Source organism: Lipomyces chichibuensis, assembly GCF_038497645.1.
Source record: "Lipomyces chichibuensis strain CBS 12929 unplaced genomic scaffold V1513scaffold_11, whole genome shotgun sequence".
Taxonomy (NCBI): domain Eukaryota; kingdom Fungi; phylum Ascomycota; class Lipomycetes; order Lipomycetales; family Lipomycetaceae; genus Lipomyces; species Lipomyces chichibuensis.
The window spans coordinates 328,295-350,396 of NW_027117463.1; the positions used below are offsets into that span (position 1 = coordinate 328,295).

Consider the following 22,102-nt stretch of genomic DNA (forward strand, 5'->3'; position numbering starts at 1 on the left):
GCAGAGGAGTTTTGTGAATAAAATGTTCGTGCGCCAACAAAATGTCGGGGAAAGAGTCGCCGAGTCCGGCAAGGACAAAAGTGCGAAATTTGCGGCACATACCCCGCGCCGCACCTCGGTTGTGCGCCTCACCCCCGGTCGCCCAAAACCTTCGACAGCTCAACACTTAATCGTATTCCTTCGTTGTCGGCTACTGGATTAAAATTAAAGTAAAGGGATCCGCTGTTCCGTGTTCTCTCTGCCCCTTTGTTCAAGACTGAATAGTGTGGTTCGCTGTGTGCCGGATATATCTTTTTTTTTGTTCTTTATTCTATATAAATATAGATTTCCCATTTTACCATTCTCGGCATTTCATGCGAGGTGCATCGGCAATCCGTCGCTTATCCAAATTACGCCCACATCTTCATCAGTTTAAGCCGCAGCTGGCCACCACCTGGTCTCCGATCTCCAGCAGGTACTACGTGTTGCCGCTCTCCGCGACTCCTTCTCTGTCAGTTGTCTCCTCCAAGAAAATGCTTAACCTCAAAGTATCCGTTATCGGTTCTGGCAACTGGTAGGCCCCCCCTCCTTTTTCAATTCATTAAATTGCTTTACTGACTGTTCTCCGTAGGGGCAGTGCAATTGCGAAAATAGTGGCCGAGAACGCGGCTGAGCACAGCGACATATTCGAGACCGACGTTCGCATGTGGGTTTTCGAGGAGATTATTGCTGGCCAGAAGCTCACCGAAATAATCAACACTCAGCACGAGAACGTCAAGTACTTGCCAGGCATCAAACTGCCGTCCAACGTCGTCGCTGTGCCTGACCTGTTGGACGCCGTCAAAGATGCCAACCTCTTAGTCTTCAACGTACCTCATCAGTTTCTTCCACGGATATGTAGCCAGCTGAAAGGCAAAGTGCCGTCCACAGTCAGAGCCGTCTCTTGCATCAAAGGTGTCGAGGTTTCCGGCGACGGCATCACTATCATCGCAGACTACATCTCTCAAGAACTTGGCATTTACTGCGGTGCCTTGTCTGGCGCCAATCTTGCTCCCGAAGTTGCGCAAGAGAAATTTTCAGAGACGACAATCGCGTACAAGGTTCCCGATCTAAGCGACTCCATTGACGCCAGCGTCGTAAGGACGCTCTTCCACAGACCTTACTTCCACGTAAACGTCGTTGATGATGTCGCCGGTGTTTCTCTTTGTGGTGCCTTAAAAAACATTGTGGCTTTGGCTTCAGGATTTGTAGACGGAATGGCATGGGGCGACAATGCCAAGGCTGCCATCATTCGACGAGGACTGTTAGAGATGACCAAGTTTGGCCGTGAATTCTTCCCGGAATGCAATAATAGTACTTTCACCGAAGAATCATGTGGTGTTGCCGATGTCATTACTTCCTGCTCTGGTGGGCGCAATAACAAGCTTGGTGCGGCGATGATCAAGACCAGGCGACCCATTTTTGAGCTTGAGGAAGAGTTGCTCAAGGGTCAGAAGGCTCAGGGAGTTACGACTGCCCAGGAAGTGCACGAGTTTTTGGAGCGACGGGGTAAGTTGGAAGACTTCCCTCTTTTCACCGCAGTCCACGATATTATTTTCAAAGGACTCGACAGCTACGCTCTGCCGCAGATTCTCGAAGCTGTCGAGCAGAAGTTCTAAGTCACTTCAGAAGTTTGGGATCGCTTTCATTTTAGACTATGCGTTTTATAAAGCACGACGTTTTGTTGAGTGAACAATTTGGATACGTCTCTCGGAATGCACGCGGTTGTTTTGACAGTTTGGGTATCAGTGTGCGCTTCTGTTGTGGCTTGTCATGGCATAGAATGTGATGCTTTTGAACTGACTTAAAAGTATTATGTTAACCAAATAGACCGAACGCCTGAAGTTCGTTGTTCAATGCATATATCCAAACAGTCGCTATATTCTCTGCTGAATGAAACCTCGTAGTGCAGCGAACGGATTCTCCCTAAAGTCCTTTACAGCAATCACCTTCCCAAAACGATCTATCTCCTGTCTCACAATCTTCTCATTCGTTTTTTGTGACACCGGTCTGTCCCTTTTATTGTTAAGCAACGGATCCTGACGCTTTTGCGTGTCTGGGACCTCGTCAATATCCATATGGTTATGTACTGCAGATTTCTCGCTAGCCGGTTCAATTGGCAGCGCGTCCAGCAAGTCATTCATCCCATTACCCGCAAGTTTTTCCTTCATCGCTCTGGCATTCCGCCGTCGAGCAGACTTTGACAATATCTTCACATCATCCAATCCCCGACTTTCATGGCCCTTCGTTGACAAATCCACTGTACTTGCAGAAGCAGAAACCACCGAATGCCTGTTCTTCCTGTTCGAAATCGTGCTTCCATTCAACTTATTCAACAAACCCTCCCGTTTCGCAACAACCTTCAACTTCTTCTTCGGCTTTGAAATGCCACCACCAGTGCGCGTCGCAAGGGACCGTGATTTAGATGCATGTGATGCTGATTTCGCGATCGTCGCTTTTGCCGCGGCCAGTTTGAGCGCGTCGGTGTGCGCTCGCAGCGCTTGACGGGCCTCTACAATCGAGGCGGCGGATTTTCGTCTAGGCGCCTGCGTAATTAACTATTAGCTTACCATCTGTCGGTAAAAAAAAATTCCATGCAGTATACCATCTTTGGTTGTAATTTTTATAGTAAGGAGTGAAACTGGAACTATGACATCTGCACAGGTTACCGGTGGGATTGAAACTGTCGAAAATTCAGTATCATACTCTTTACAAAAAAAGGTAAGGGTTGAGGTACCTTTGGTGGGCAATGAACAAAATGCCGGATCTCAAAGAACGGTTATCAACTATACGTCAGTTTTAAAGTCTACAGCGCAGTATAAACATTACGAGTTGTTTGTGGTAACTAACAAATGGTATAAAACATATATAATAAATAACGCAATCCTTAAATGTATGCTTGCCCTATTAAAATATTAAATGTCAATTAGCGGCGTGTACCAGACGCTACCAATGAAGTACGTATGCGATATCTTCCGCAATACGGGCCAAGAAGACCGCCCTGCCACTGACGAATTTCATTAGCATGTAATATCTTACCGAAGACGACTGAATCGTGTTTTCTTATGTGGAAGCTCGTTTATCTAAAGGCTGCGAGTCATATAGATTGATTTATTGATAATTAATACAGCTAGCTTAAAACACAGTTCACAGACCAGCCAATTTAGTGAGCATGGTAGCCCCCGTACCATACCGGACGCAGAGCTAAGAAACATGTCACATTCTAACTTCAGAATCTTGTCCAGGGCGGGCGCTCGCCAAGCGACAAGCGACAGGTCACAGCATTCTTGTTGCTCTGCAAATTGACCCTGTATTTCCTTCCTCTTCAGCTAAAACTAATGTGCCAGAGTAATTCAGTGAAGTTCTTGACATCTTGCCGCGATAATTAACTGGAGATTGCAATTTTCCAGTACCAGCCGGTTTCAGAGCCACAACCGCAGCAATGTACGAGGTCAGAACTGCCGCAAAGATAACTACATCGACTAAAAGCAATCCCAGCAAAAATGACCATGTAAGATAAGAATCCCAGGTGTCTCTTCGCAAGGAAATCCTCAATATCTTCATGACAATTCTGGCGCATCTGATGGTCCCTTGGGGCTGATCATTTGGAGTTTTCAGAATCGAGATCAGAGCATCGCCGAAACGTGTATTGCACATTTCAAAGAGATCGGCTATTTTGGTGATATAGACGGGAAGCATTGTCAGTGATATAGCTAATGATACGATGTCGGCTGTCGCAATTTTGGATGCTACTGGTTAAATAAGGTGCAACACTTGACGAGATAACGCCAGTTGGGCTATTTTGTTGCTGCGAAAGTTTGGGCTGATATGCACACATGTGAAGACAACACAATACATATCCACAACTTCTATCGTGTTACATTTTGGTACAAATACGATGATTGGAAGACGATACAAACAAACCTCCTGAACAAAACTCTGCGACGCTTATTTACACAGAACCAACCAGGAAAACCACGAAACACCAAATATTATGTAATATAACGTACATTACTAATCTCGCCCACCCACACCAAATGAACATATCAAACTAGCCAACCAACAAAGCCAATGAAATTTAATTAAATCATTCCCTCAAGTTGAACTCTAGGCAGAGATCATGATTAATTTACCAAAAACATAGTGTCACCGTATGCTACTATCATATCTCACAAACGACACGACTGTTTCTATCCGCATTATCAGTTGTATATGTATCAATTGTATCGCATCATAATTGTCAGCGGGACGCATGTTCTTGTCCACCGGAATTCCTGCAGTTTCAAGTCTACCTCTTCTCTACCAAGATGTAGTGCATTCCGATATATGCGAGTACAATGAATAGAGCTAATACTAGCGTTAGTCACGTCTGAAACCCCCTTCAAGCATCACAGAATCCTTACCAAAGAATGCGACAAGACCAGTCACGTCACTTCGGTATGCAGTGGTGTTAAATCCAAATGTACTCAAAATTGTAGCTCCAGGGACCTCAATAGATAATCCATACTTGTATTCAATCAAAGTCAAGTATCGAACCTCGTTAACGGCCATCGCCTCAAATGCATAGTGGAAGATAGAGAGGTATTGTATCCACAACGCGCTCTTCGGAATCGAATCCCGGTTGAGGAAAAGGCCGGCAAAGAGTAAGCTGAAAAGCATGACCAAGCTGCCAATCAAGCTCGCAACCCCTGTATCCTTAACCATAACTCCAATACACAAGCAAATAGCGGCCGCCGCAAGATTGAATAAAGTCAAAACGAGCAAAAACTTGAGCATTCCGTGACTTTCAAAGTTCAGCCCAACTAGTGGGTAAATAATGAGGCCGAGCATAACGGGTGGGAATACCCGAAGAGGAATAATATCGAATGCGACCTTCGAAGCGAAGTAAGAAATCGGAACATAGAAGCCATTTGCGCGTTCTCGAACAAAAATCTGTCGTTCTGATGCGAAGACATGAAGAGATGTCAATGTGCTGAATCCAAAGAGAGCAAGCAAGAAGAAGAAAAGACCAAGTCTGTTTTGGAAACCAGAGATATCGTTCGAAATGTCGTGGTACAAATATCCGCAAAGGACTGTACAATATCAGTATAGACTTCAGTTGCACCATAAAATACGTACCTGCAAGGACTAGAGCCATGATGTAATGCGTGAGTAGCAGCATGGGATCGCGGTACAAGTTCTTGAACGTTCGTCCAGAAAGAATGACAATTTGTTCAAGGATGCCGATCTTCTGGCCGCCGTATAAGAATGCCGGTAAACGATCTGAGTGTGTAGACGCAGTTTCCACACTCTCCTGGATCTCCGTCTTCATTAGATCGGATATGGTAGAGACTTTGTACTTGATGACAAAGTCATCAAGATCTGACTCCGGCTCTTCATGATTAGACTCTTGGGGGTGGTTGCCATTCCCCTGAACGATCGTAGAATTGTCATCGGACGATCTGGTCTCAAGGCGAATCAGCTCACCCTCTCCATTGGCGGTTTCAGCACTCGAATTTAAATCAACTTCCTCATTATCCACAGAGGCTCTAGAAGAACCATTTGATGTATGCACGGCCTTAGAGGCTTTCATTGTGAGGTCAATCAAGAAATCAGCCAAGTTAAATCCGTTAGGGCATTCGTATCCGATCGAAGTGAAGTATTCCTGGCAATTATCGTGGAGACCGGAGTAAACGAGCTGGCCATGAGAAAGCAGAATCAACCGATCGAATAGCGCCACAATATTTGATCTTGGCTGGTGAATCGTGAATATAACTGTACGCTTGTAGTCTCTGGCCAGCGATTGCAAGCACTCGACGACATTGTATGCATTGAACGAGTCTAACCCAGAAGTCGGCTCATCCAAAAACAAAATAGAGGGGCTGGTGACAAGCTCGCAAGCGATCGCAACACGCCTCTTTTCACCACCAGAGATACCACGGTGACCCTCCCAGCCAATAGCTTGATCCTTAATTCCCATAATTCCAAGCTCATTCATAGTCTCTAAGACTCGCAATCGCTTCGCGTTGCGCGACATAGTCTTCGGCAGCCGAAGGAGAGCTGAATTCAAGATCGTCTCATACACAGTCAAGGTAGGCATCAAAGCTTCGTCCTGGTCAACAAAGCCGGTGATACTTTTAAACTGGCTTTCAGAAACCTTGAATCCATTGACCAAGATCTCACCACTGATAACACCGCCCTTATTCTTATGTGCAAGAATGTCCAGGAGTGATGTCTTACCGGCTCCAGAAGCTCCCATAACAGCCATTATCTCACCAGGACGAACAACACCCTGAACGCCGTGAAGTACTTTCTTGCTACCGACAGTGTATGAAACGTCGTCGAAAAGTAACGTTGCAGGAGTGTGGCTAGTCATTAGCTTGTATGATTCATCTTCTGAAGGCAAACCGGCGCCGTTCGCCAAGTCTTGCATCTTTCGGACCAAATAAAGTAATGAGAGACTGACTAGTACAATGAATATCAACATGCCAATTATACCCGCAACCAGAACTTTCTTGTTCACAGATTTCTTCGGAATCTCATATCCAGGTAGCTCACTATAATGCATACATTCTCCGCTATTGCATGTGAGTGTAATGGTCTCGTCTCCAAACACCGACTGGATCAAATCGTCCATAGCTGGCTCTGAAAAATCGCACGACCCCCGAGCAGAATCGCATGAGAATGATCCTGGGCCTTTGATAGCTTCATCCAGAAAGTCAGTGATATCTGCATACGGTTAGCACATATATGAAAGAGCTGAACGCCAATCGAAGAATACCAATGGAACCATCTTCGCCACAAAGCATTCTGTCCGGAACACAGGAGCATTCAATGTCTTTGCATTCATAAAATGTCTTGTTGGTCCTGTCCGTAGATTCTAATAGGCGTTAGGGACAGTAGAGAACCGCTCGGCATAAGACACTTACCAGTAGAAAATTGGCAATTATTCAAACCGCAATAAAAACTTTCGATCTCGTCAATCCAGACTATAAAGGTAATTGTTAAAACCTTCACACAGAAGGGTAGACAGATAGCCTACATTGAAAGTCGCAAGACTCAGATGTCCTATTACACGAGAACGTAACCTGAGGGAGTTTGCCTCCGAGAATGTCAAGAATCTTCCGGTCTAAATTGTGCATTAGCTAATAATTTAGCTAGTATTTAGTAGTCGTGAGATCTTACTGGTGACGTTGCACATCTGGAAGTTTTCTTTTACGGCCATGCCACCTTTATAGCATGCGCCACCAGCACCATCAGGCATAAAAGCATTGCAAGCATCATCGTTCATGCATACTATCCGTAGACGTTAACCTATACTGGCCGCAGCTACTAATAGACCTAAGCACGTACCGTTGCAGTTCAGACCTTCCCAGCCGTCATCACACTCACAAGAATGGCCGGTTCTAGGCATTCGGTCTCGCCCACGGGCCAAAGATCCACACACTAACAACATTGTAAGCAGTTGAATTGTATATACATCTCTCAATTTCATACCTGGAACAGAGCAGTCATCGCCACCGAAACCGGGAGGACATTCACAGTGGCCATCGTATTGCCGGCAATCCGCGTACTGCGAACAGGTGTATGACGGCAATAAACAGTTAAAGCTAGAAAACTGTTAAAATATGCCACAAAAACCGCCATAGGGTGCAATTTGGGCTCGAATGCTGGGATGAACCAGTCGTACGCAACTTACCAATTATCGGCAGCCATGCTATCCAACGGAGCACCTTTGTGAATAGAATCTAGCAAGTTCGATACAGGAATCGACGTGAAGTTCTGCGTCCCCGAGCGTTTGCATTGGACTACGCTTAGTTGAAAAAACACCAGGAGAAAGGCAGCTAGCCTCCATTCAAACAATTTGGACATCATCGAAGTGGAAGCTACTTGTAGCGCCTGATAGGACGATAAGACCACAGCAATATAAGCAACGTGTAGTAATTAAAATTTTCCAAATCGGTAGCGCCTTAGGGTACTCTCACCATCCGCAGTAAACAACCAAAGTTGCAGCCGCTGGAGAGAGGCGAGCCGTAGATGATAGACGAGCTGCTATCGCGACTCCGAGATGGGGGGGCACTAACTAGGCCGACTGATGCTTGGAATTAGTACACTCTGGGTCAGACGAAGTCTATCAGATCGCCAGCTTAGGCAATACCGGGACCAGAGTAAATTCAAGCTCGGGTCAAGAAAGTAGCCCGGGTCAATTAGTCACGGGTTTGCGTGAGCGCGGCCGCGCAGTGCCAACACGGCGTGACATTTGGTCCATAATCGGATTGTATACGACAGATAGTGTCCTATTCACTTTTGTATGCAAATTGCAATTTGCTAGAACTTATTCCGCTGGGGCCGAGCGCATGTTTATATAGTGCCTACAGTCGAGGAAATTTAATTGTGCATCATATGAATATTCATTCAAATAGAGATACCAAGCGCAGTTACTACTACTTAATGCGGATTTTAATAAGTCTTCCAGTAGTAGCAAACCAGTAGTGCATAATATGTAACACATATATATGCAGGGAACTGTCTCTCAAACACAAAACCATCAACTTTAAACGTGAGCATACACATACATATCGAAGCCAACTATTACGCTGCTATCATCGTGATCTAGTCGTCATCAGCGTCCCAGTTGCCAGGCATAGCCTGTTTAGGCATAGCTGGTCCACCCGCCCGCTTAGCCATAACAATCTGGTCGACTGAGAGAATCGTATTAACTGTATCCGTAGCAAGTTTAATTGCCCAGCTTTTTGCAGATAGTGCGTCAAAAATACCGTGCTCTTTTGCATCAAGAACGCCAGTTCCATCATTATCCTGTGTATACAGTCAACATCGCTCCTATCGACATTTGGCTGATAATTGTACTTACATCAACATCAATGCCGGCATTCCAATCATCCTTCTTGCCATGAGCTGTGTACAGCCGCCCAAGGACCTCTGTGGCATCGAGACCAGAATTCTCGGCCAGGATCCTTGGAACCACCTCGAATGCGTCGCCATATTTCTTGATTGCGTGCTGGAGAATTCCAGGGGTTTTCTCACCATACTGCACAATCCGTTGAACTAGCTCAATCTCTGTAGCACCAGCACCTGGGACAAGTCTGGGATCCTTCGTCAGTGCCTTAACAACATTTACGCCATCATCGATGGCACGCTCGATATCATCCAACAGGCCCTGAGTGGCTCCTCGGACAACAACAGTCGACGTACGAGTGGCTTCATGCTCTTGTCGAACAACGGTGACTCTGTCCCCGCCAATCTCAATCGTCTCGACAACGTCAACCTTTCCCATCTCCTCCGGCATAGGTGCACCCAATCGTGGCAGTGGAGTCGCGCCAACAACCCTGCAGAGTCTCCGTAGATCAAACTTACTAGGAACTCTGAGTACAAGAATACCATAGCGATTCAAGTAGTTTAAAGCCAGTTCGCCGACATTGGCGCCAGCAACCAACACTCTCATTCCAGTATCGGCTAGGGCTTTTATGCTCTAAACTCATGTTAGACCCATGTTAAGATATACAGCAAGGTGATATACCGATTCCAGATGTGCCTCTTCGTCCTGAGAGAAGTTAAGCATTTCCTTGGCATTGTGAAGTAAAACAGTACCCTTCGTTTCGGTCTGACTTATGTCGATAGGACATGTGAACACACCAACTCTTGCCTTCGAAGCAATCTTCTTAATAGATCCTTCTGGCTCGCGGTTAAATACCATGCCCTTCACTACTCGACTCGCATCCAAACTGCTGCCCATAATCTTAACAACTCGAATATTGTCGACATTAAAGTTCTTGGGGTTCTTTGGCAACACAGAGAAAACAGCTTCAGCAACGAGTTCCGCCAAAAAGTCTTCATTTCCGTACTGCTTAGATGCGATTGCTGGTCGGATAGCTTTGAAGAGCTCTGTCTGTGAAAATAAGTCCTCCACCTTCTCAACAGAGAGCTCCCTAAGCTCGCTCTGGGTAAACTTCTCCGCTAGTTCATAACCCTGAATGATATCGGCGGGGTGTAAGCCAATCCTTATCAAAGCTTCGGCCTGATTCAAGAATTCTCCTGCCATTACAATGACAAGATTTGTAGCATCACCCATCTGCAATTAACAGTTAGATGACGGCTGCAGATTGTACATAAATGCATACCTCAGTCTCCTGCTGTTGACATGCCATGACCATAAGCTTGGCAGCAGGGTGAATGACGTCAAGCTCTCTCAAGATAGTCGCAGCATCACTGGTCAAGAAAACCTTTTGTAAATCTACGGGTATATCGTTAGCAATCAACATATCCTAGCGGATCGTCGTCGTTGATGTCTGTCGAACAGAACGAGACGCGTCGACAATCACGAAGAGCACACCCACTAGGGGTGCGCTCCTCGATTACTCTAAGCGTTCCAACCGGTCATAAGCAATATTCACTTACGGTTGATTACAATCTTGTTTCGTCCACAAGGTCCAATCGAAGAGCGCACGATCGACGCGATCTCTCGACAAGCAGTGATATTTCGAGTGATTGCCCCGTCCTCGCTCTGATACGTCTGGTATCCTGGCTTGAAAAGCTGAGTGCCTGGAGCACTCGGCAACGACAATCCGGACATGGTCGCAATAGATCAAGTTACTACTTGCGTCTGAGGAAATATTCGTAGCTGAACGCTGAATAGACGATGCTAGTGAAGGCCACAGAATAATTTTTAGACTGGTGAGCGTTCGCAACCGGGTAACAAGCAAGGATCCATTGCATACTAAGCCGCATACCACATGGACTCTCAATAGCTGCAGCATTTTACCGTATTCACTCCATTATGACTATATGGTCTTGCCATACGTGACGAGGTGATAATTTAGCAACTCAATTCTTATAATTTTATGCTATCGCATCTCCATATATTTATCTATAACACTGATCTCCATTACATCATTCACCATTGGCTTATCCAAAATCAGGTAATGTAGGCTAGCGGACCCGCCACTAATCTCGGCTCCATCACTACATTTACTTGGCAAAGACGAAGTTCTCTTCGGGAATTCTTCCCCTCAAAACTGGTGGTTCAGTACCCTTGATATAAACATCCTCGAACAAAAGAGAAAGGGAAGCCTCAGGGGGAAGGGAAGCCTCTGCCTCCTTCGCCTCCTTGTCGACTGAGGCACGAACCTCCTTATCAATAGCCTTGATCTCGTCCTCCGTGAGTACACCCCATCCAATAATACGGTCCTTCAAGCCGGTGACAGGGTCCTGAGTGGAACGCATGCGCTGAATCTCCTCACGAGTCTACTTCGATTAGTACAAGCAATATAAAGAGTGCGGTAATAACTAAACATCAATAAAACATACTCTGTAAGTAGTACCAGGGTCGGACATAGAATGGCCGCCATAACGATAGGTACTATACTCAAGAACAATAGGACCGTTGCCCTCCGTGGTGAACTTCTTAGCAAAAGCAGACGCCTGTTTAACAGCGAGGACATCCATAGCATCGATCTTGATACCAGGGATGTACTGACCACGTTCGTGGTATTCAGTCAAGGCAGAACTTCTGGCGGCGGAGGTACCCATACCGTATTTGTTGTTCTCGCAAGCAAAAACGCATGGAAGCTTCCACAACTTGGCCATGTTGTAGGCCTCGAAGACCTGGCCCTGGTTGGCAGCACCATCACCGTACAAAGCAAATGTAGCGTGGGGAAGACCCTGATAGTGCTTGGCGAACGCAAGACCAGCGCCGACAGGAACCTGAGCACCGACAATTCCGTTACCACCAAAAAAGTTAGGAGCGAACATGTGCATAGAGCCACCTATGTGGGTTTTGTTAGCTATCGTTCATTTGACCTGCATATTATCCAAAGCAAAGTCATATACCTTTTCCGAAGGAAACACCATCCCGCCGACCCATCAATTCAGCGAGAATGGCCTTGACCGAAGCACCACGCATGTAGGCAAAGCCATGGCAACGGTAGGCAGTGATAATCTGGTCGTCTCGTGTAATAGCGTGCTCGATACCGACAGCAATTGCCTCTTCACCAATGGACAAATGGCTAAGGACAATCAGATAAGTCAAATCTTCAGCCATAAGATGGACAGCTATGTCTTACCAGCTATATCTGCATTAGCAACTTATTCATTAATATGCGACAATAAATTTATCACTCACAATCCTCGAATTTTCTTGGCCTTGTACAAAGCATCAGCAGCAGTCTCAAGCCGTCTATAGTCCTGCGTTAGCTTGCTTTTCTGCATTATCCACAGCAGAGCCCTTCGACATACCGAACGGTCACCATATCCCGGTACAGAGCGATCAGTTCATTCTTGGTAACCTGCATATCCAACTCAGGAGACTCTATTTGGTAAGTTTGAAAGGACTCTGGAAGGAGTCTAATGGTGAAAGGAGCATCAGCATCCTGGTGACAAAGTTAGCACTCCCTTACGCGACCAATTGCAATCCAATAGAGTAATATTGCCCGTCATTCTGATAGTAACAAGTTACTACCAATTGCCAAACATAGCGGCAGCATGATCAAAGGCGATCTCCGAAATCAAAAAGATCGATAACTAACCTCAGGAACGGGAGTCGCCAAGCTCAAAGCGTCAGTCGCCAGCGAGCGGACAGCAATTGGATGAGCAATGATTCTCGAACCAGTCGAGACTAGGCGAGCCGACTTGAGCACGGTCGACAGCATGATGCAAATGTGGTCTTGGTGGTGAAGGGAGAATGTTGAGAGGGTGAAAGAGACAGGTCGGAGCCGGGATGCTTGGGCTCGCGTGTATTAGGAACGATGGGCTGCTAGACCCCATCGGTACCTGCTATACGCATGCGTAGCATGAGGAATGCTGGATGGCACAGTACAAACCGCTGGGTTTGAAATGCTACACGCACATATGTTCGACGCATATGTTGATTTGCAGCCTATCAACAAGAGGCAAATACCCTTACCTCGAGAACTCGGTTGTTAGCGGCTTTTAGGTTCCTCAAGCTGCTCCACTGCTCTAAAGACCGTATACAAATAAGTGGAATATGCGGGTGTAGGCGGGAACTGGCCCTTTCCGCACGTCGTCTCGTTAAATCTCAACACATTCTCGAAAACCTGGACTCATTTATCGTACATACATCTAAAGACATATCATACCCCCACAATTTCCTACGACCTGGAACAATACAATTACATAACCAAACGAAAACATCTAGTTGTACAAAGAGCGTGAGTTATTCAAATGATACGATGCCATCAAACGCCGGACTAACTTGGGGCTGAGACCATATTTTACTGGCGCTAATCATGGTGGCAGCTGAGACTATGAAGGATTGCAATGATTTTAGCAGTTTAGGCTTATGCAGCGGTGGAATCCTATTCCTCAAAACCGCATTCCTAAGCTTGGCCGGCTCAGGCGGCATCAAGACTGGAGTTTTCGGTCTGAGCAATGAGGATCTGCTTAAGATGAGCCTCACTGTCTGCGACATATACCCCGCGTCTTGATGGTCGCAAAATACCATCACTTTTCCATTCCGGGACCTAGTGGGTCAGAAAATGAATAATCAGATACCAATTGCGGCTATAGCTTACAATTAAGAACTCGCCTAAGTCAGCCGGAAGACATAGCCCAAGAGGCTCGCCAATGACTGAAACAGCAGTTTCCCATCGGTATTCATCTGCAATCTCAAGACCTTCAGCAGTAGACGCAATCAGTCCAAGCGCGAAGAAGGCAGTCCTATATAATCATTGTCAGCCATTTCTCATACTATTATGAATATACTGTAACCGACCCTTTCAAACTCCAAACCTGCGAGTAATTCGCAATATCTACAATTGTCTCAACGATATTCGTCTCCTCCAGAAACGGCACTCCGAACTCCAATGATCCTATGTTGCTCACAGCCCAGATGCATGCCTTCAATTTCCGCAAAATATCTGGATCTTGCTTTTCCTGAGAATGCTCCTTGATGAAGTCGGTAAAGTGCCGAACATGATCCTTCTGTCGCAGCAAAGCAATGCCCTCCCTACTTCTTACCAACTCCCTGTAGAAATGAGGAGGAATTGGTGCGGAGCGGTGGGACTGGTGCATGCTATCGCCAATCAAGAATGTCCGCGCGAGCTCTAGCTCAACCACGTGTACATACGCTTCGTTACCACACTAGACCAGTATCAGCTAGATGTCTATCAATAATATAATATGAACTTGCATTAAACCATTCGTCCATCTCCCTTTCAATATAGTTGAGATCTTGCAGAAACCTAAAGCCTTCTGATGTAGATAAAAACCGCAAGAGTAGAGGTGCAGTCAAATCGGACAGATGCTCCAAGTCAGGGAGGCATTGGACAATATAATCTAGCGTCGGGCCATCCTCACAAGCGTCACCAAGGACCTTAATCGCCAATTTGCAGACATCAGGATCCACGTCATACAATTGTTCAACTAGCAACTCAATAGCCCAATTACGCATATTGATATCCTCAAAGTCAATCAATTTTGCCAAGTGAGATGTTGTAAACATCCGGACGTCTTTTTCTCCCGTCGCCAGAACCTTGGCGAGAATGATGCGTGTGTGGCCCTCTAAGTGATAATCTAAAGACGAAACAAGTGCCATGATCAAGTCTTTTCTTGTGTTGAGCTCACTTAAGTGGTAAAACATATTGAACATTCTCCAGCGCTCAATCATTCTATGGCTTATTAGCATGCAGATGTGTGCCTCCATCTCACAGTACTTACGTTAATCCATTCGGATCACTACTTAGTGTTCCAAGTAGGGTAAAATATCCATAGCTAAGCGTCGTCTCCAGTCGATACTTCGAGAACAGAGGCTCAGCAGATGTAATTCCGCTCATGGGATCCAACTGCGCCAAGCATTCGGCAACTTGTCGCAGCAGCTTATTTCCCATGAGATATTTCACACCCTCCGGATTCGCGAGCAAAGTCTTGAACAAAACGCTGCCAGCGATCACGTATCTTTGACTAGCCGACGTCCTTCGGATTTCTGAGAAACGGTATTTAAATGGCCGGTAAAACGACATAAGTCGTTTCATGAACTTTGTAGCACGAATGGCTTCGTCGAGTCTTTTCGGGTTGAGAAGAGGACCTTGCATCAGCTGGATTAATGTATCCCAATTCCATTTGGTATAGTTTTTGGTGCTGAGAACATTCGTTTCCAATAACAGATTGCGAAAGTACGTGTCGTCAAGATGTAGACCGAGCCTCATTTTTTTCATTTCGGACCTCTTTGACTCTCGATGCGGCTCCCCACTGTTAACGATAAAATTAGCCGTCTGATAATAAGCAAGTTTGTATGTTCCCTACCGAACTCGTAAATCCAAATCCGGACGCGACCGATATAAATTCTTCGTGATTTTATCGATTTGAAATATAGCAGACGACGCAGGAAATCTATCCAGTGTATCAAATCTCGCCGCAGATGAGAATAGCGGTCCGAGAACTTGTGTTCTAATGGCGTATCGCTGTGGTAAGATCTTCGCTGCCAGACTAATTATTTCACTCAGCAGGAGAGTGGCTTTACGACAATTTTTCACATCCATATTTTCTTCGATAATGCGAGCAAGAAACTAGTAAAATAAGTGACTTATACGTGTGAAACGCGGAGAATCGCTTACTAGTAAGAGATCGGCTTCTATGAAGATTGCCAGCAGCAGGGATGCATATTGATCTGTCAGCTTTCGTCTTTTTTTCGCACTTCCAAATGCTTTAGGAGACACGTCAGCACTGTTGGCAACGAACGCTAATTACCGTCAGTCCGATACACAATAACTACTATATTCATAATACACTCACTAGTTAGTCTCCGTCCAGCCAAGAATGGTGCCGACCACGCGGGCGATTTTATTTGAAAAATATTAAATAATAAGTCCATCATGATATCCTACAAGCGCGTTAGCACTGGCTAGGCTATTGGTGATCACTTATATTGATCACATGCCCTTAGTCCTGGCAGTGGCATTCGTAAACACTCAACAAGCGACCGTAGAGACCTAAAGTTGTACATGCACATATAAAACAATCCTGTGGTGAATGTCTCATCAGTTGTCGCTCTATGCTCGAACGTGCCAAAGGTCAAACGTACCAGACCACGATTTCAGTAGCACAGATATTACCCGAGCACAACTCTTCAACTTTGGCTCATCGATATGATCTTTCTCTTGTAATTCCGTGAAGGTCGACAGTACAACATCCAAATCGTGCCCAGGCCAAACATATTTCCGAGTATCGGGCTTATCCAGTAAATACATAAACGCAGTCGCAATACTGTCGGCCAACTCGTATGGCCCATTTGCAAGCGTCTCAGCTAATATCCTAATTCCACCAGCGGCTGAAACTTTGTGAGGATCAAAGATTACTAAAAGGAATTAATTACCTGATTGCTGTTGTCCGCATAGAATGAAAGACTTACGTAATTCTGAGAGCGTTTCTAGCGCAATAACGTGTAATCTATCCTCGACATGTTCCGCTACCGCAACCAAGGCACAGACAACACCAAGTGATAGCTGCGTAACACCATCGGGAACATTAAAATACGCTCTAATGAATTTAATCGCTTGTTCTCTCTCGACGTTATATTTCGAATCCTTGGCCAATGATCTAAACAGTCCATTGTGAGCTGGTCAGAGCGACGAAGGTCAGCTGTACCGCGACGTACTTTACAACTAATGCGTCTGTTCTAAGATTGATAATTGTCTTGAACGATTCGAGATTCGATATAGCGTACCGAGCAGTCCGGTATCCTGCGGCCACAACCTCTTTCGCTGGATGCAACAGCAGCGTTTGCACACTAAACTAATTAACCTCGCATTCCCACATCGTATTATTTCCGTTCATATCTGTCGCGAACAACAACACCTACCGTCGTCCAAAAACAGAGAGTACAAGTTCATGCTTTAATAGCGGATGCCGCTGTAGCAACTGCACTAATTCATTCGCCTTCGAGACATAGAACAATGGCGATTTGTCTGGTTCCTCTAGCGATTGCAAGATGTCGCCTAACGCCCATGTGGGACTTCCAGCTGCAGGTCATCATATTAGCCCTCCGACCGTCATAACACATTCAACACATACCGTCTCCCTCCTCGTCATCTGTGAACACAGATTCGAGATTCGTATTTATCGGATCGAGCTTAATCATCGCCGAACCGGTCACTCAACTTCGTTTCTTCCGTGATCGATTAATGCGACCTAGTGAGGTTGAAAACGGGTCGAAGTTCACGACACTTGGATGCAAGGGCCCCCGCTGCAATATCGAGCGATCAGGCTGAATGTAAATCTTACCCTTGTATGCAGCACATAGAACGCGGAGATTTGGCACGAAAGTAAGGATTATTAAAGCGGTTAGTTAATATTGCTTGGATCTGTTTTCGTCCTGAGGCCCCTAACGAAGGTATGACGTTAGCTGTTACAGTTACAAAGTTTCAACACCTTTCAACTTAACCTCAATCGAAACTCTCACTTACAAAACATCGTATCAGGCACAAACTCTTCCAAAGTCGCCAATGTCCACATCAATTACCTAGTTAATGCAATACTGCATCTATTATCTTACAATGTCAGCGCAAACCCCGTCCAGCAAGCGGAAGGGCGGCGCAGATGTCATTACGGAGCAAAAACGGCGGACTGTGTTTCGACCTGTTCTCGATAATCCGCACACAAAAGTTCTATGGTAAGTCTAACCGCATGACTTTACAACTCTGAATTGCATATTTAATCTTTGGTCTCTTTTATAGAGTAACAAGGAGCGAATAGTAGGATTCACTAACGTGGAAGTAGGCCGGCTGTTTCAGCGTATGATGGCAAGCTCTTTGTCGATTTACTGTGCAGGTACGGCATATTCTAGCCATCTATACCACAAACCGAATTGCTAATGTATTACATGTATAGCATATTACAACCGGTCAGCACATATATCGACCAAAAAACCAAGATAAAGCGACACAAGAAGAAATCATCAGACTTCACCAGTTCCCCTGACCTCACAGACGACCTACCGAAGCCTGCTCGACCAGACGTGCTAAATTACCTCACCCTCGGGTTCAACCCCACGACGTTTGCACTCGAATCGCAGACCTCAAGCATATATGCACAACCTTCATATATAGGTCCCACAACACCAACCACCGCGCCATCGTCAAAGAAGAACTCAAAAAAGCATCCAATTATGGCAGTTTTTATTGCTCGATCAGATATCACTCCCGCAATATTATTATCACATTTCCCACTTCTCTGTGCATCAAGTTCGTTTCCAGTTAAGCTCGTCCAATTGCCCAAAGGTTCACTTGCTCTACTAGCACAGGCAACCAGTATGCCAGGTCTGGGTATAGTTGCTATCCGTCAAGGTTGTCCAGACGCTGGTATGCTTTTTAACGCATTGGAACGAATAGAAGACGTAGTTGTTCCGTGGACAGAATTTAGTGGTTCTAGAAGCGTTTATGAAACGGTGAATATTAAGCAGATCGTCACGTCAGCGCCAATTGTAAACGCATCTTCGAAGAAGAATAGAGAGGATGATTGATACTAACACTGGCAATGGGAATTTGGACATTTGGCGTTCATGGGTATCAACAAGCTGTTTGCTTATGTAAATATCACGGGTTTACGGAGCCTTCAATTTATTATCGAGTATATTTAACGAAATTAATCAAACGTATGAGCAGGTCTCGGCATTAGCCACCTATACAAGAGATAATCCATAATTGTACCAATACAAAATATCGTCCTACGTTAAATGTGTACCTCAAATAACACAAGTACGACACAGAATAAAAACCAAAATTCCATTACTGTTATACCTATCGGGTCTCATCACCCCGTAACAATGATGCGTACACATATTCCTAGCTTCCCACTACTCAATTGCGGCCCTTATTCAACTCGCGTAAACATGCGTTCAAGCTTCGCGGAATTTCCTGGTTTCGGTGCGTCTTGGGATAATACAGTAACTGCAACACAATCTTTCCTATAGCATACGGGGCAGTTGTCACCCGCTCAGCCTTTCTCGATCGGCTTGCGTCAAACTCAGTTGCCCACTCGTTGTAGCATGGAACTTCCAGAATTTTGGACGCGAGATAGACCTCCTTCTCAATCTGAGAAAAAGCGATATATGATCTGGCGAATGAACCGTCCGAGCCGAGGAGGTGGTCAAGAGCAAGCGGACTGTGTTTGGATACACTTTCGGCCGGCATGCGACGCTTGGGTGAGCTGAACAGCTTGTCGATTCCGAACCTGCTTTCTTTTTTCTTGGGTGATGGTGGGCGCGAAACGGGAGTGGCTGGTCGAGTAATCTTAGCTTTCAAGGTAAGAATAAACTCAAGATCCATTCCAACGATACTGCATTTCATTAGCCGAAAACTCTCAGCTATCTGTACAAACCCGCTTACAGTTCAAATTCTTGATAGATAGGAGCGTTTCTGGTCAAGTTCATGTAGGCAGTAGTAACGCAATGAATACCATTATCAAGGGTCAATGCGAAGTAGGCCGAAGTGTCTAATGATTCTATTTTAGCAAACTGCCGATAACTATATCAGGAACTGCCTTACCATCGTTAAGCGGCAGCTTTAAGTCCTTGAGAGCGAGCACCTTGACAAATAGACGACCTCGGTCGGCTGGATCAACGGCTGGATCAACGGTAGATTCCACTTCTACGCTGATTGGCTTAGCCCTGACTTCCGCCGGCTTCATCTGGACGTTACAAGTCGCAACCGGAAGTTCCCGCTGAGCCTCAGGCGACTGTTTGGAAGGCTTGCTGAGATCAAATTTCTGATCATCCGGGATCATTGCTGTTTTTCTATCGTAGTTTTCCGTCTGTTGATGTTCTGTCTCTGGAAGAAGCATGCTATTGTTCATGGTTGACACATTTCCAGGCGGAGTTTGGTCTTTGATAGGTGAGCGATCGCCTGTCCACGGTTGGTAAGTCCTCTCTGACGAATCGTTGAGATCAGTATCAGCACATGCGTACACAATCCTCGTGTTTTGCCTCATCAAATATCCTCTCTTGAATCATGATTAGCAATCACTTACAGACAAACATACCCACCACGTCTAGGCTTACTGTTTGCATCTCCATAACTCTGTCAAACTCCTTGCTCAAAATATCAAACGAAAAATCGTCATTGTCCAAATCAAGCAAAAGCTGTTCTTGCCCTGTTGGCTTCGGCAAATCCTCGACAACTGAAGGCAAATCCAAAAATTTATGTTTCGCTTGGTCTCCGCTCACTTTTCGTCTTGTAGTAGCCATATGGACGACATCCGCAGGCGCAAGACTTGGACGGGTTTTCGCTCCAGATGAAGACTTGATTGTCTGGTCTTCCGCTGGAATATCGTCATGTCGCTGCTTACTAACCGAGATTGGGTTGCCATCGATACCATCCATCCAGCTCTTCGCTAAGAATGAGGTTGAGTTGAGATAATCATTTAAGCCCGAGCCAAAATCATTCTCTGCGGCCTCAAACGAAAGCTCTAGTTTGAACGAAGTCGACGAGTCGCTCCTGGTATGGGCGGAAATGAGTGCCGGGCCTGCCACATGTTGTTTCAGAGTCTGACCGTCCTCATCTCTTGATTTGGAAAGATCAATAGACTCATAGCCATTTGAACCTCTCACAGCGATATCGTCAAAAACATCGTGAGGTGAAGAAGCAGGCGTGTCGCCAGCCCAGATGGAAGACATGTCCGGAGAAACGTTGGAGATGTTACTATCCTCTTTAGACTGCTCATCACTATCATCCTTGGAGCCAACATCACTGTCATTATTCAGCTTTTTCAGAACCTCGCATGCCATTAATGTGCCAACAGAAGAGTGAGAGACAGTATCGTCCTCGTTCGCATGCTCGACATTTTCAGCATCGCAATTCGAAGGGCCTTGCTCATTGTCGATGTTGATATCCTCGAAGGTATAAGAATCGAGGAGATCCATGGCGTCGTATGACGATGCTTCTGAAACTCCACTCATCACCGAATCCTGACGCACAAGACTTGTCCCGGATTGACGTATTTCCGTTAGCGTTGAGGTGACATGCTTTTGTGGATTAGAAGGGTTCGATTGTTCTGTAGGAACTGCCGGAAGTGGTCTGCTCTTCGTATTAAACGTATGAGCGGACGGCTTTGGAAGAGATCTACTGCCACTAAGCGTACGGTGTAAGTAGACTCCAGGGCTGAAAGAACTCTCAAACTTCATCAAACGAGACGTAGGCTTATCAATAACGTGATTTGGAGCGTCCAGTGGACGCTCGGAATTCTCATCTTCGTCTGAGTCTTCAGAAATAGCATCCGGCGTAATAGGCGAGTCCTGCGTAGATTCGAATTCTACGACCTGTGGCGGCGCCATTTCAAACGTAACCTTTTTCGACCGTATGGAACCGGTCGAAGACAATAACGAAGATCTTTTTTCCAGAGCGACATGGCGCGACCTAGCAATCCCCTCAGCAGTAGGAGACGCCGGTCTCATTTCCTCGAACAACTCTTCATCGTCCAGCTTCGATGACTGCATAACAGGTGACGATGGCAGTGGTCTCTGAGTACCAGTGTGCTGATGAAAAATACTGTTTCGGACACGATTGTTGATAATGGGATTTGAATCTATCGCAAGCGACCTCGATAGACTCTCTCGTTTCGAATTCTCCCGCTCTTTGTCGTACCAAAACGTCATCACCGAATGCGTAGGACGAGGCGATAACTGAATATTTTCGTCGCCACCGGCATCCTTCGAATCTAATGGATCCTGAGGTCCAGTATCAATATTTTTCTGCTGTTGCAGTAGATAGCGTTGATGATCAGCTGTTGAAGGCGAATTTCGACGCGAATCATTTGTCGGAACTTCTGACAGTGGACTGGCAATTCTTGCCCTACCCGGTGATCTTTTCGGAGATCTCAGCGGTGGAATAGGGACTGTGTCGGCAGAGTGACTGTTTGGAGTCAACAGGTCTTCTGATGAATGCGACTGCGGTTCTGCGGTCATTGAATCGGATCGTCCTAATCCCAGAAATCTTTGTGCTCGCCCAGTATTCTTTCCCGAAGAATGAAATATATGACTGAAGAGAGGGAGTCAGCAAGAATAGCGATCCCTATACGGTGATAGAGGAGACGAGGTGAAGGACGGTTGGTTAAAAGTTTATTCATTCTTTGTTCCAGCCGC

At 45.8% G+C, this 22,102-nt stretch overlaps 9 protein-coding genes across 9 annotated transcripts; 2 read left to right on the forward strand and 7 right to left on the reverse strand.

Annotated features, from left to right (window-relative positions):
• Nucleotides 1–512: 512 nt before the first annotated feature.
• On the forward strand, nt 513–1,637 carry V1513DRAFT_378006 (NAD-dependent glycerol-3-phosphate dehydrogenase N-terminus-domain-containing protein; the record flags this gene model as incomplete). The annotated part of the gene is made up of 2 exons (XM_066894967.1): nt 513–553; nt 611–1,637. 2 exons carry the CDS (start codon nt 513–515, stop codon nt 1,635–1,637), a joined length of 1,068 nt encoding a protein of 355 aa, XP_066754223.1.
• Nucleotides 1,638–1,804: 167 nt separating this feature from the next.
• V1513DRAFT_442988 (ribosome biogenesis protein SLX9-domain-containing protein) lies at nt 1,805–2,694 on the reverse strand. Its single transcript, XM_066897744.1, has 2 exons — nt 2,624–2,694; nt 1,805–2,564 (listed from the first exon to the last, which is right to left on the reverse strand). Exons 1-2 carry the CDS (start codon nt 2,624–2,626, stop codon nt 1,896–1,898), a joined length of 672 nt encoding a protein of 223 aa, XP_066754224.1. The 5' UTR covers nt 2,627–2,694; the 3' UTR covers nt 1,805–1,895.
• A 421-nt stretch (nt 2,695–3,115) lies between these two features.
• Nucleotides 3,116–3,802, reverse strand: V1513DRAFT_442991 (uncharacterized protein). Its single transcript, XM_066897745.1, has one exon. The coding sequence runs from the start codon at nt 3,715–3,717 to the stop codon at nt 3,295–3,297; it is 423 nt and encodes a 140-aa protein (XP_066754225.1). The 5' UTR covers nt 3,718–3,802; the 3' UTR covers nt 3,116–3,294.
• A 73-nt stretch (nt 3,803–3,875) lies between these two features.
• On the reverse strand, nt 3,876–8,073 carry V1513DRAFT_442998 (uncharacterized protein). Its single transcript, XM_066897746.1, has 10 exons — nt 7,697–8,073; nt 7,495–7,607; nt 7,351–7,443; nt 7,183–7,293; nt 7,040–7,126; nt 6,927–6,986; nt 6,779–6,877; nt 5,137–6,726; nt 4,422–5,090; nt 3,876–4,365 (listed from the first exon to the last, which is right to left on the reverse strand). Exons 1-10 carry the CDS (start codon nt 7,870–7,872, stop codon nt 4,307–4,309), a joined length of 3,057 nt encoding a protein of 1,018 aa, XP_066754226.1. The 5' UTR covers nt 7,873–8,073; the 3' UTR covers nt 3,876–4,306.
• Nucleotides 8,074–8,392: 319 nt separating this feature from the next.
• On the reverse strand, nt 8,393–10,668 carry V1513DRAFT_413529 (chaperonin Cpn60/TCP-1 family). Its single transcript, XM_066895771.1, has 5 exons — nt 10,414–10,668; nt 10,137–10,249; nt 9,536–10,087; nt 8,870–9,487; nt 8,393–8,814 (listed from the first exon to the last, which is right to left on the reverse strand). The coding sequence occupies exons 1-5, from the start codon at nt 10,586–10,588 to the stop codon at nt 8,611–8,613; spliced, it is 1,662 nt and encodes a 553-aa protein (XP_066754227.1). The 5' UTR covers nt 10,589–10,668; the 3' UTR covers nt 8,393–8,610.
• A 175-nt stretch (nt 10,669–10,843) lies between these two features.
• On the reverse strand, nt 10,844–12,809 carry V1513DRAFT_443006 (dehydrogenase E1 component-domain-containing protein). Its single transcript, XM_066897747.1, has 7 exons — nt 12,540–12,809; nt 12,250–12,383; nt 12,137–12,190; nt 12,094–12,095; nt 11,845–12,021; nt 11,323–11,780; nt 10,844–11,259 (listed from the first exon to the last, which is right to left on the reverse strand). The coding sequence occupies exons 1-7, from the start codon at nt 12,660–12,662 to the stop codon at nt 10,984–10,986; spliced, it is 1,224 nt and encodes a 407-aa protein (XP_066754228.1). The 5' UTR covers nt 12,663–12,809; the 3' UTR covers nt 10,844–10,983.
• Nucleotides 12,810–12,987: 178 nt separating this feature from the next.
• On the reverse strand, nt 12,988–17,371 carry V1513DRAFT_443012 (Rapamycin-insensitive companion of mTOR, N-term-domain-containing protein). The gene is made up of 14 exons (XM_066897748.1): nt 17,041–17,371; nt 16,829–16,988; nt 16,625–16,756; nt 16,379–16,566; nt 16,052–16,324; nt 15,908–15,990; nt 15,763–15,850; nt 15,585–15,709; nt 15,274–15,536; nt 14,689–15,219; nt 14,162–14,639; nt 13,745–14,112; nt 13,545–13,689; nt 12,988–13,493 (listed from the first exon to the last, which is right to left on the reverse strand). The coding sequence occupies exons 1-14, from the start codon at nt 17,105–17,107 to the stop codon at nt 13,365–13,367; spliced, it is 3,030 nt and encodes a 1,009-aa protein (XP_066754229.1). The 5' UTR covers nt 17,108–17,371; the 3' UTR covers nt 12,988–13,364.
• On the forward strand, nt 17,274–18,630 carry V1513DRAFT_443021 (uncharacterized protein). The gene is made up of 4 exons (XM_066897749.1): nt 17,274–17,309; nt 17,372–17,638; nt 17,746–17,796; nt 17,857–18,630. Exons 2-4 carry the CDS (start codon nt 17,496–17,498, stop codon nt 18,485–18,487), a joined length of 825 nt encoding a protein of 274 aa, XP_066754230.1. The 5' UTR covers nt 17,274–17,309; nt 17,372–17,495; the 3' UTR covers nt 18,488–18,630.
• V1513DRAFT_443024 (uncharacterized protein) lies at nt 18,562–22,084 on the reverse strand. Its single transcript, XM_066897750.1, has 4 exons — nt 20,024–22,084; nt 19,512–19,965; nt 19,353–19,458; nt 18,562–19,302 (listed from the first exon to the last, which is right to left on the reverse strand). The coding sequence occupies exons 1-4, from the start codon at nt 21,923–21,925 to the stop codon at nt 18,825–18,827; spliced, it is 2,940 nt and encodes a 979-aa protein (XP_066754231.1). The 5' UTR covers nt 21,926–22,084; the 3' UTR covers nt 18,562–18,824.
• Between the last annotated feature and the right edge of the window lie 18 nt (nt 22,085–22,102).